Below are 12,236 nucleotides of genomic sequence, written 5' to 3'. Positions count from 1 at the left end.
TCGCGGCCTGTTCTTCAACACTTCAACCCATCAGCTCTAACAGAACTGCACACGGATGCCAGCGGCATAGGAATTGGTGCCGTCCCAGTTCAACGTTATGGTAACCGCGAGCACGTGATCGCATACGCAAGTCGCTCCTTGAGTAGGCCCGAGCAGAATTACACTGTCACAGAACAAGAATGCCTCGCGGTAGTATTTGCGATTCAGTGGTTTCGGTCTTACCTATATGGACGCCCTTTTACAGTTGTCACCGACCACCACTCATTTTGTTGGCTCATCAACCTTCGGGACCCTTGCGGCCGTCTAGCGCGCTGGGCACTTCGGCTCCAAGAGTATAACTTTATAGTCTCGTACAAAAGTGGTCGACGACACGCCGACGCACATTGCCTTTCGCGCATGCCACTGAGCACTACAGAGTGTGACGCTGATGACCTCGACCACCTCGTAGCTTCTGTGTCACCTGAGTTTCCCGACCTCGGCACTTTCAAAGATGAACAGCGAAAAGACACCAGGCTATCATCGCTCTGCACAGCTTCTACGGCATGCCATTTCTGTGTACGCAACGGACTCCTGTATGAGAACTTTTCCAGCACTGGCGCACGTTTGCTCCTGGTGGCGCCGGAAAGCCTTCGAACAGCGATTTTAAGTGCTATGCACGACTATCCTACGTCCGGACATTTAGGTTCTGCGCAGACGCTTTACCGTGCTAAGGAACGCTTTTATTGGCCGGGAATACGGCAGTCAGTCCAGCTGTATGTGGCCAGCTGCACGTAGTGTCAACGCCACAAACCACTATCTACTGCCCCGGCCGTATACGTCCTGGTCCTCTTTGTGCGTAATATATTTTTTGAGGAATAATATGCTATTAATAATATTCGTGGTTTTACGCATGACCGCGACATACCTGTCTCACGTGCCTTTTTAAGAAAGCTGCGTGACTTATTTTGGAACAATGATTCATTAAAAAAATGATGCCACTGGGGTGTCTCAAGTCCACACAGCTAGACGCGTTACTTTTACTAATTTCTCTTGGTTTTACGACATCACTGCGATAGCTGTGTAATATTGTATTACTGAAATCTAAATAGGTTGCACGGAAACAAAAACAAACATGTAAACGACAGTCACATTCTCAAATAACATTCCATATCAAATGATTGATTTCCTTCTTTTTCTCTTATGGTTTGTTACCATTACGAGGGAGCAAATGAAACTAGTGCACGGGCCTGGCTGCAGCCTAGGCCAATAGTGGCACCCAAAGCCAATACATACGGACCATAACATTGATTAACTGTTGGTTGCTGTCGGTTATTGCAATCTGCCAATGTAAGTTAATTTATTTAGATGTAGCTAACTGTAATTAAATGCGCATTTTCTAATGTTTTCCTCTAACTTTTACTGTTGCATCATCTTCGATATTTTCATCCTTCAGCTCTACTGCGCTATGCGCCTCCCCCCCCCCCCTTCTCCAATATCATTCATCGCGTCTCAATGACCTTGAGCCACCAGATTGCAAGGTCGGCATGTGTGACATCACGCCACGTGGTTAGCTACGGTGAACAGGCGAAGAGAACACCGTGTGCATGTCCTTTTCAAAACAAAGCCAAACGTATACCTTCCGCTCTTCATAATGAGAGTTAAACCTCATCCATTTTCTTGTTGTTGTTTTCATTCTCTGTCCTGCTTTTCTTTTTCTTTTTGTTCTCAGCGATGTCTCGGCACTCTCTTGGAAGTGATGTGGTTTTTCGTCACTTGGAACGCCGGGAGCACATTTATTTGCGTTATCTCACGCATGCTCGGGTGTTACCACGACTGCAAAAAGGTACGTCGACTGCAAAAATAAAATTAAAGGGCCCCGTTAACCACTCCTAGTTCTAAGTCAAGCGATTTGGTTTCTTCTTTGCCTTAACTACGCTTCCTACAGCCGCTACCTCCTCCTCAACTTATTTGTTCGTAAAAGAACGTGAGCAATAATTGTTTAGTTGATGAAGAATTTCGTCCTTGCTGGCTACACGCTGTTTCCATCGCTCGCGTAGTCGAAACCGCTCAAGACGAAGTGAGATCAGTTTACCGCGCACGATGCCTATGCAGTAGAAGGCGTAACGGGCGTGCGATTCCATGGAAAAGCAAGGTAGGAAACAACTCGCATTGCTCGTACAAAGGCCAATTCATATTCCCTGATTGGGTCACGCGAGCAGACTGACGACGTCATGAATTGTGCTTTGGAGTGTGGAAACGCCAGAAGAGAATAGTTGACTCGATCTTCCCATTTGCAGAGGTTGGTTAAGGGCTCTTTCAAATGCGCATGCAAACGCATGCAATGCATTGCGTTTCGGCCGGGGCCAGCCGAAACGTAGGAATTAATAAAAGTTTTCGTACGTTCGTCCGCTGAAGTCAATTTATATTTATCACTGGATACACAAAAAACTCGCTTTATATATATATATATATATATATATATATATATATATATATATATATATATATATATATATATATATATATATATATATATATATATATATATATATATATACTTTGATGATCAATAAAGCGGCGGTGCACAGGCGCGCGCCCTGTGATCTTCGTCTTCCTGTCCTTCAACACTTTCGAGTGGAAGGGGAGGCGCACACGCGGCGTCTTTTGATGCTTGTTTCTTCATTGCGCGGGTACTTGTCGCGTCTGCCGGACACCTGGTTTTAACGTACACGTTAGAAACCGGAAGCGCGCGCTTTCTTGAGCACTCGTTTGTGACAGAAGCGAAGGCTACCGAACCAAGTAACGCGAGCTGCTGTCGCCAACAAATGTAGTCCGATTGCATCCGTATTTTCCGCGAGAAATAGCAAAAAAAAATGGCACCATATCCACGGAGTGAATGATGGAGAGTGGGGCGAAGCATCCGTCCGTCCATTCGTTCTTGCTTCCGTCCGTCCATGCGTTCGTCTGTGTGACCGTCCGTGCGTCCATCCGCCCGTCCGCGCGTGCGTATGTTTGTGCGTCAGCACGTCCATCTGTGCGTACGTCCCTGCGTTCGACCATGCATCCGCCCCTGCGTCCGTCCATGCGTCCATCCATCCGTGCAATCATCCGTGCGTCCGTCCATGCATCTGTCTGTGTGTCCGTTCATCCATCTAGTCATCACTCCAAGCGCCATCTCGCATCTTTTCATCATATATTCCCCATATAAAGCACCGCCATCCAGCACACATTCCAAGGACTAAACGAGGGGTGGCACGCCCACACTTTCTTATGGTTCGCGCTTCGTGTCTACTTCCCATCTTTAACCACCTGGAGTTCATGGTATATACTAGTTCACTGTATTCATGGCACTGCGGCTCAATGCTCGCTAAACCTTTCTAAAACCAAGGAGGTTACGCCCAGCGTGTATAACGTAGCAACCTTTTCTGGTCAGATAGTGCTCAATGTACATGCCAATGGCTGCTAATGGGGAATGAGAGACAGGAGAATTCGGCTTTCACTTTCTTACGGCTTGCGCTTCGTATCTACTTCCCATCTTTAACCACCTCGAGTTCATGGTATGTACTAGTTCACTATATTCATGGCACTGCGGCCCAACGCTCGCAAAACCTTTCTAAATCCAAAGAGGTTACGCCCAGCGAGTATAACGTAGCAATTTCTTCCTGTCAGATAGTGCTCAATGTACATGCCAATAGCTGCTAATGGGGAATGAGAGACAGGAGAATTCGGCTTTTACTTTCTTGCGGCTTGCGCTTCGTATCTACTTCCCATCTTTAACCACCTCGAGTTCATGGTATATACTAGTTCACTGTATTCATGGCACTGCGGCTCAACGCTCGCTAAACCTTTCTAAAACCAAGGAGGTTACGCTCAGCGTGTATAACGTAGCAATCCTTTCTTGTCGGATAGTGCTCAATGTACATGCCAATGGCTGCTAATGGGGAATGAGAGACAGGAGAATTCGGCTTTTACTTTCTTACGGCTTGCGCTTCGTATCTACTTCCCATCTTTAACCACCTCGAGTTCATGGTATATACTAGTTCACTATATTCATGGCACTGTGGCCCAACGCTCGCACAACCTTTCTAAATCCAAGGAGGTTACGCCCAGCGAGTATAACGTAGCAATCTTTTCCTGTCAGATAGTGCTCAATGTACATGCCAATGGCTGCTAATGGGGAATGAGAGACAGGAGAATTCGGCTTTTGCTTTCTTGCGGCTTGCGCTTCGTATCTACTTCCCATCTTTAACCACCTCGAGTTCATGGTATATACTAGTTCACTGTATTCATGGCACTGCGGCTCAACGCTCGCTAAACCTTTCTAAAACCAAGGAGGTTACGCTCAGCGTGTATAACGTAGCAATCCTTTCTTGTCGGATAGTGCTCAATGTACATGCCAATGGCTGCTAATGGGGAATGAGAGACAGGAGAATTCGGCTTTTACTTTCTTACGGCTTGCGCTTCGTATCTACTTCCCATCTTTAACCACCTCGAGTTCATGGTATATACTAGTTCACTATATTCATGGCACTGCGGCCCAACGCTCGCACAACCTTTCTAAATCCAAGGAGGTTACGCCCAGCGAGTATAACGTAGCAATCTTTTCCTGTCAGATAGTGCTCAATGTACATGCCAATGGCTGCTAATGGGGAATGAGAGACAGGAGAATTCGGCTTTTGCTTTCTTGCGGCTTGCGCTTCGTATCTACTTCCCATCTTTAACCACCTCGAGTTCATGGTATATACTAGTTCACTGTATTCATGGCACTGCGGCTCAACGCTCGCTAAACCTTTCTAAAACCAAGGAGGTTACGCCCAGCGTGTATAACGTAGCAACCCTTTCTTGTCAGATAGTGCTCATTGTACATGCCAATGGATGCTAATGGGGAATGAGAGACAGGAGAATTCGGCTTCTAGTTGACGCACACGCTGCGATTTTTTCATTGTTCAACAACGCACACAAGAAATCTCCCACCGGCACCACATTGCAGGTCAAAACGTAAGACTGGTTACACACTACGACTACGACTACGACTACTACAAGGGACGAACGGGTGCCGCTTCAAGGAGCTTCGTCCCTAAAAAAACATAGCTGATCGGTATAACACGAAAGTAAAACATGTCTCCGCCGAGGTAGATGAGCGTTCGTTGTTCAATGTTTCAGCAACAGCAACAAATCGGAAGGTCGCATTAAGAACGGCAAGCAGCTTGAAACTTGCAGCGCGCACCTGAAGCAGAAAGCGTGCACGAAATTAGCATACAGAGGACGAGCGCGAACTAACAACTGTGATAACTCGACACTTATTCAAACAGACACAAGGACGCACAAAACGAGCGCACGGGTATCCACAGGACAGGCGGGAACAACTCTCTCAATTCTTTATTCGACGTGTGTCAACGGCGCGCTCTTTTCGTAAACGTCGCCGTGGCAACGTTTACGAAAATGATATCGCGAAAACCACTTCGCAGCAGCGAGCGAAGTGACCTCCGTCCTCTCCCGAGTCTGATAAGCGCGCGCTCGCGTAGGAGAGACCACGCTCCGCGGAGGCGGCGCTTCGTGGAGGCGACGACCTTTAGAGCGCGCCCAACGCGAGCTCGTCGAGCCATCTTGCCACTGATAACGGAGCTCTCAGGACCGCCAAACGCTGTATGGTCTATATAAATGGTTTGCCGTAAGCCTTCCCGCCAACATATACGCTCGGTGGCGTAGGGGTTAGCGCGCTGCGAATCCAGAAATAGAGAAGTTGCTGGTTTCATTCCGCGTGATATATTTATGCCTTCTCGTTTTCAAAGACGATAGTCTTTCTTGGGGTACATCGACGTAAATATTTCGGTCTGTCCATCTGTCTGTTCAATTGTCTGTTTGTCCACCAAAACGATACCCGAAGCGGCCAAAACCCAACCCCATTCGTAGCACTAGCTCACCAATATTGCTCAAGTTTCAGCGTTCATACTTGTAAGATTGCCAATTAAAGAGCAATTATTGCGCCTATCTAAGGCACAATCAGAACGCGCCAATATTCTGTGGTGTGTCTCTTTATACTAGAGGTCGCATATATAAGTATTTCTAAGGACCGTAGCGTTTATCACGCCGCGTTGAGTATGAAAAGGCAAGTGTTTCCCACGCTTTGCTAAGGCTACACGGTGGTGGCACCTACCCGTCGCTTTGCGTTCTACACTTTGTCGCCTCCGAGACGGGCGCGCACGCAGCACGCTTGGTATATCAAAGGCCATCCTTCGTTTTCCAAGATAACTGCAAGATAGCGCTCATGTCTCACGTGCCTCGATGCACTCGTTCGCCTCCACTGCACGCATCGAAGCACTCTACCGCAGCGTTTCCAGAATACCATTCACCGATTTTCTCACGCAGAGCATCAAATAAACGTTTTGTTCACTCTCTCCAGACACAAGACTATCGTCCTTCGATGACATCTGCAGTGAAACATGCAAATACGGGGCCAATTTTTTCCCTTTGCAAACTGTCAGCGTTATTTTACGTCATTTCTGTGATGGAAATACTTCAGCGGAGCCGTGGTGGATCCTGGCATAAAACGCTTCCGTGTAAAAAACTACATCATTATGTGGTTCTAGATATTTCAAGATATAAGGCAGTACACCCCAGTCCAGATATACTCCATACCAAGGAGGTTTAAAGAAAAATTGCTGGAGTGGACGCTCCAACATTGCCTTGCCAGCAGAAGTTAAGCTAGCCTTTGCCCTGCCAAGATGTCGGAAACATGCTCTGTTCTGGAAGTGGCTTTGATATGTTAGCGTAAATGCTACGTTAATTCTACATTAAAAGATAGTTGTTCCTGACAAAATAACACAGAAAAACGAGTATGGGTGACTGAATTTCCGAACTTAGCTTCCAATTAGAGGCTTACCAAGGAAAACTAGTAACTTTAAGACGCACTGGGAGCACTAGGTGACCCGAAAAAGTTTACACATTTTTTAGTGTGCGAGGGAAACACTGTTCTTTATGGATCATGCCCCTAGTAAGATGGCCGCCACAACCGCCATCTTCCCATATGCACGGCTCAACTCCTGGGCAATAATTTCCCCTCCAGCAATTTTTTTTTCGAACCTCCTAGCTCCATACATTGTCATTTCGCGTTTTCGCAAGTGGAAAAATGCGGCACCCAATGCACGTGTCTCAAAGGCTTAAATGGTTAAGCCATAGAGTAACATAGTTACTCTATGGCTATGCGTCTTCCAGTGAGCATTCGCAACGTTCTGGTTCTTCCATCTACTCGCTTCGGAGCTTGTCACGAACTTCACCTGCAAATGGGTGCATAAGCAGGCAAAGCGAATTGTACGTAACGCTTACGCCGCGCAGCCATCACTTTTTACGACAGTGCGAAACGTGTGCCAATTCGGGCTACTTCGCTCATGTGTATAAGTACACAGCTCCGCCTTTCAATATATTAGAATAAAAATGTAAACCTATGAAGATGGTCGTCGTGATATGCATAAGGTTTGATCGCTCACAAAATTTCTTAGATATGCAGACAAAATCTGCCACCAATTCAAACAAATTATGGCGGCTTGTCAGTACCCATGTTAGAAGAACAATGATTTAATTTGCTAGTGTATACATCGTACTCCCTCCTTAGAATGGATCTCCCTTGTACGACATTAGTACTGGGACGGCTTTCTGCTCTCCCGTAGTTGAGTACCAAGAACTCAAAGTTGTTAAACACTTTTTCTAAACTAACTGGGATAGCATATTGCTCTCCCATAATAGAGTACATTGTACCTTGTACTCAAACACTTGTTCTAAACACATCACGCGGACTCGCTCGTCGGGGCGGCTTTTTGATCTCCCATAGTAGCGTACCGAAAACTCCAAATTGTTAAACCCTTTTTCTAAACAAAATTTCTAAGAAATGAGTAGCGAGTCTTCGAATTCGGCAGCTAAGGTAGTGGGTTTTCAAGGTGCATTGGGTGGGCAGTTCTTGACTTCACAGGAGTAGCATGATTGGGAAAGTTTTGGAGTTGGATATAACGCACGGGGTGTCATAAGTGCATGGTGAAATTTAAATAATCCAAGACGCGGACCACATCTGTGTCGTCTCGCTGGCGACCCCAGACGACTTGGGGACCCACGCTAGTGTTCGATTTCCGAGTCTTTGGACAACGCGAGTGCAGGAGCCCAGAATTGACTTGACTTCTGCACCCACGCTCTGACACTCGCATAACTTCGGCGGGATATCAGATATTCAGATTGTTACAGCTTTAACGGTAATGAAACTTTAGTTCCACAAACTAGCACAAGTGATTTCTCGCTCCTGATCTCTATTCTTCAGGCCCGTGTGAACCTCGAGGCGATTCCATACAACCGCAATGCAGCTACACATCGGGTAAGCGTTCAATGCACCTGTTTCACGTTATCGTTCTTAGTGCAAACGGCAGCTCAAGCGCTTAGCAGTGTCATAAGCCAATGGAACGCTCTCTACACAGGCGTGAGCACAGTAAAAATTATGCGTGCGGGGAAGGGGGAGTTGCCCTCTTGTCAAATAAGAGAAAGTACCAAGCCTCTCCGACAGCCTTACTACGTCCGACTAGCCCCGTCATTGTTTAAAGTGCAACACCTTGTGAGGAGGTGCAAGAACATTAAAGGGCCTCTAAAGCCACCTCTGACGGTCTTTTCTCTTGGCATTTCAAATAAAACGCACCTATCAAGTTCATTATGCCGCCGCAACCAACAGTGCCAAGCACGGCAGCGCTACGAGCCGCCGGTGCTACACAAAATCGAAAAGCGATCCCGAGCTTCTCTCCTGGCTTTTAGGTTTCCCCAGCGTTGCTTGTGACGTCAGAACCCGCATATGGTGATGTCGGCATGCGTAAGAACCTACTTACTTGTTTGCAGCAGATATACCAACACCTTTTAGCGTGTGTTCTGGATGGTGTTGGACAAACGCGAGCCCCCTACTCTTCTTCTCGCAGGACGAAGAGGCCCACTCTGTGAGGACATATGAGCCAACGAACGCAGTAGCGAAGGAAAGAGCAAAACAAGCAGGGACCTCATTTCTATCTTCGAACGCGCGTATAAGTCCACTACTACGGCACCATTTCGAAAGTATTCTCGCAGCTACGTGTGCGGTGGAGATCTCCTGCACAACTTCAACAGCACTACTACATTTCGACCTCTGGGTGGTTTAGGAGCCATTTAAGGAGGAAGGAACAACGCGAGCGACTGAGAACGAGACAACTCCACTAGTCCAAACATCGGCTCCAGCGACATCCCGTGTTCTCGACTTTCACATCGCTTTGAGAACGTCAAGATAATTTAATCTACTTCTCACACTGCGTTTCGTTATGTCTTGTAAGGATCCTCGTCCCAGTTTGTATAACTTAATGCATTACCAAGTTTACGGCGTGCTTTCAGGTGTTTCAGGTGCCTTCAGGTGTTATAGATTGTAACATGCTGCCGATCTTTTTAGATGCGAAGCAACTTATGCCGGTGGCTGTGTCCCTCCCTCCCTGATTCCCGCGGCGTCCACATCTCACTGCGCATGCACGTCCCCTCCCCCTCTATCCACTCTCCTGAGCTAAGCTATACCGATAGTTATAGCTAGAGGACAGAACGACGACAAAGGGACAAGAAGGAGTGTCGTCGTTCTGTTCTCGCGCTATTCACCTTTTGATAAACGCCCGCCTGGGCGCCGCCATAGCCCTCCTTGGGCTGTGCAAATTGGCGCGTCCCATCGAAAATGCACTGACAACGCTGCGTCCTTAGCCTTTGTATACTCCCGTGCACAGCCCATCATGGCGCTGTTTTTTTTTCCTTCCTGTGAAAATGTGTATAACTATCGTCATGTCATACCAACTAGCCCAAACCGGCACACTTCTAAGCTATACCACCGTGCGTAAATGCACTTTCCAGGAAAGCTAACCAGGCGATGTATGCGTTGTTTTCTACTTTCAGAAAATACTCTTCATGGCTTGTTCCTTCCAGTACGCGCTCTTGTTCATTTTCAAGGTGAGTGCGCATGCACATTTTAAACGGTTCGGTAATGTTGATTTCGCAATGCATGAATATACGAAAACCGTGTTCAAGTTTTTCCACATGCAGTTTTGACATTGAATGGCATGTCGTTGTTTATTATTAAGCAAATTCGCCGGAGAGCTCAAAACGAAAGTACTAATCTTTGTTGTCGTATCTCGAAAGTAAAACATTTAAAAGGAAAGCTTCCTCCGAATGAGACAAATTTTCCTGAAAGAGAACGCCTCGCCACACTCAATCCTGATTGCTAGAATACTGAAAACTGACGACCAATATTAACACAGAAAATGTCAAAGTGATATCGTATGCAGTATTTACCTGTGAAGCAAACACTATTCTGTCGTAGAATCTAGAGAACTAAATGATCAGTTGCAACTTTGTGATAAAACTTCCTCGTGCGCAAAGGTAGATAATTTTAGTTCCTAGTAAAACGTCTTACAGCGGCTCGGGCTCCGAGAGACGCCGTAGCGGACGGCTCCGGATCAATTCCATCAGTTTGGTTTTATTCGGGTGTACTATAATTACCTTCAGCATTCTGCCTCTATCGAATACGTTGGGCAATATTTAGGGGCTTGCTCGGGAAGCTTCTATTGCTGGCGCCTTGTCCGGTGGTGATGCCCGGCAGTCGGACAAAGCGCCAGCATTAGAAGGCTTCCTGCACACGTGAAGGCTTCCTACAAGGTGTCGGTTGTCGATGGCCCGCGCACTCGCCTCCCGACGGCTTCTTGCCGTGCGACATTGTGAGGGTACGTCCGCTTTGTGTGCGGTGACTTAGTTACCGCGCCGAAGAGTTTTTTGCCTTTGTCGGGTCTATCTGGCTTTGAAGTCGCGAGGCAGGCCGCATCTACTCAACGCCTGGCGCCGAGCGATGGTCCCCTTGTCAGAATAATGACCGTATCCTCCCCCCCCCCCCAAAAAAAAAATCGTCCCTCTCACTAACCCTGGGAGGGAGGTAGTGTCGGGACAGACGTATACGGATGATGAAGGGATGATGAGTTATGTGAGACTCCGAGACAAAGTGCCTTCAGGCGCCGCCTCTCCTTCCTATCTGACAACGGCACTACGATGAATGTTACGCACGGGTACCGGGCACCGATATCCCCCCCCCCCCAAGCCGCCTCATCTGCCTGCTCTCAACCCCGTTGAAAAACACCTCATAGCTTCACGTCTGCCATTTACGAGCGTTGGGCATTTGACTCACGGCAGCAGCCAGTATGGCTTAAAAGGGCAGGTGGTTAATGTGCCGATCGACGTGGCTATAACACTGTGCAGTGCCAACCGCGGAACGTGCCCGACAACGCTGCCTTCAACGTACTTGCACATCATGCGCCGGCTTGTTAAACCTCCTTACAGAAATGGTCTTGACAAAAAACGCCTGGTGCACCTCCGAGCAAGCTCCTAGAACATCATTCACTTTGTGGATATGGCGGTGATTTTTTTCTGCATAAGTGCTTTCTTGATGGAGAAATAGGGGATTGAAGACTTCTTTCCGTCAGTTTTTTTTTTACAAGAGTGTATGGATGTATTTATACGGTCGTATGAGTTTAGGCGTTATCAGCCGCTTGTTCTTAAATAACCAACAATTTATTGAAGTCATTGACGCTTGTTAGTTTGACATGTCTCTCTTTATCTCTCTCTTTTCTTTTAGTTTACACTTCTTCGCGTGGTCTACGCGTATTACGGGGAACTCCAGGCGAAGACGACTGCGAGGAACGTCGACCACCGTGCAGAGGCCGCAGAAGCCGTATCTCAAGATGTTAGTCAAAATACTATTTGATCGAAACAAATTTCCTCCCATTTCCGCCTTTTCTTACTCGATGAAATAAATACTTTGTGGTTCAACTCGCCTGCGTGTTTACGATAGTCAACCTAAACCACATTGCCTTGAGTGCAAGTTCTACGGTACAAGCTTCCACAGCATCAGTACAGCGGACCCTTTTTGATTTGAAAAATGGTTTGATAAAGGATCAGTCAAAATCAGCACATTCGCTACTCCGCATGGATACTATTCTGCATGGATGCTACTCCGCATGTGATAACTCGGAGTTGCCGATAAAACGATCAATGTGAATCCTACAGGATTTTTCCAACCTCCTCGTACCTCTTTCCATGTAGACATGACGTCACTTATCCGGCAACTTCGGGTGCTGCCGTCATCTATAACAAACAAATCAACCCACAAAGCACGACGCAGTGACTCGGGTAAGCTATGTAGGACAAAAAACGCCACCCTGGAACAAATTATATAGGAA

General features: G+C 47.0%; 1 protein-coding gene across 1 annotated transcript; it reads left to right on the top strand.

Annotated features, from left to right (window-relative positions):
- Positions 1 to 1,662: 1,662 nt before the first annotated feature.
- On the top strand, positions 1,663 to 11,796 carry LOC142803675 (uncharacterized). Its single transcript, XM_075889218.1, has 4 exons — positions 1,663 to 1,822; positions 8,285 to 8,338; positions 9,907 to 9,960; positions 11,633 to 11,796. Exons 1-4 carry the CDS (start codon positions 1,736 to 1,738, stop codon positions 11,759 to 11,761), a joined length of 324 nt encoding a protein of 107 aa, XP_075745333.1. The 5' UTR covers positions 1,663 to 1,735; the 3' UTR covers positions 11,762 to 11,796.
- The last annotated feature ends 440 nt before the right edge of the window (positions 11,797 to 12,236 follow it).

Source organism: Rhipicephalus microplus, chromosome 3 (assembly GCF_043290135.1).
Source record: "Rhipicephalus microplus isolate Deutch F79 chromosome 3, USDA_Rmic, whole genome shotgun sequence".
Classification (NCBI taxonomy): domain Eukaryota; kingdom Metazoa; phylum Arthropoda; class Arachnida; order Ixodida; family Ixodidae; genus Rhipicephalus; species Rhipicephalus microplus.
Note: the sequence above shows the minus strand (reverse complement) of the source record. Positions and strands in the feature narration are given on the sequence as shown.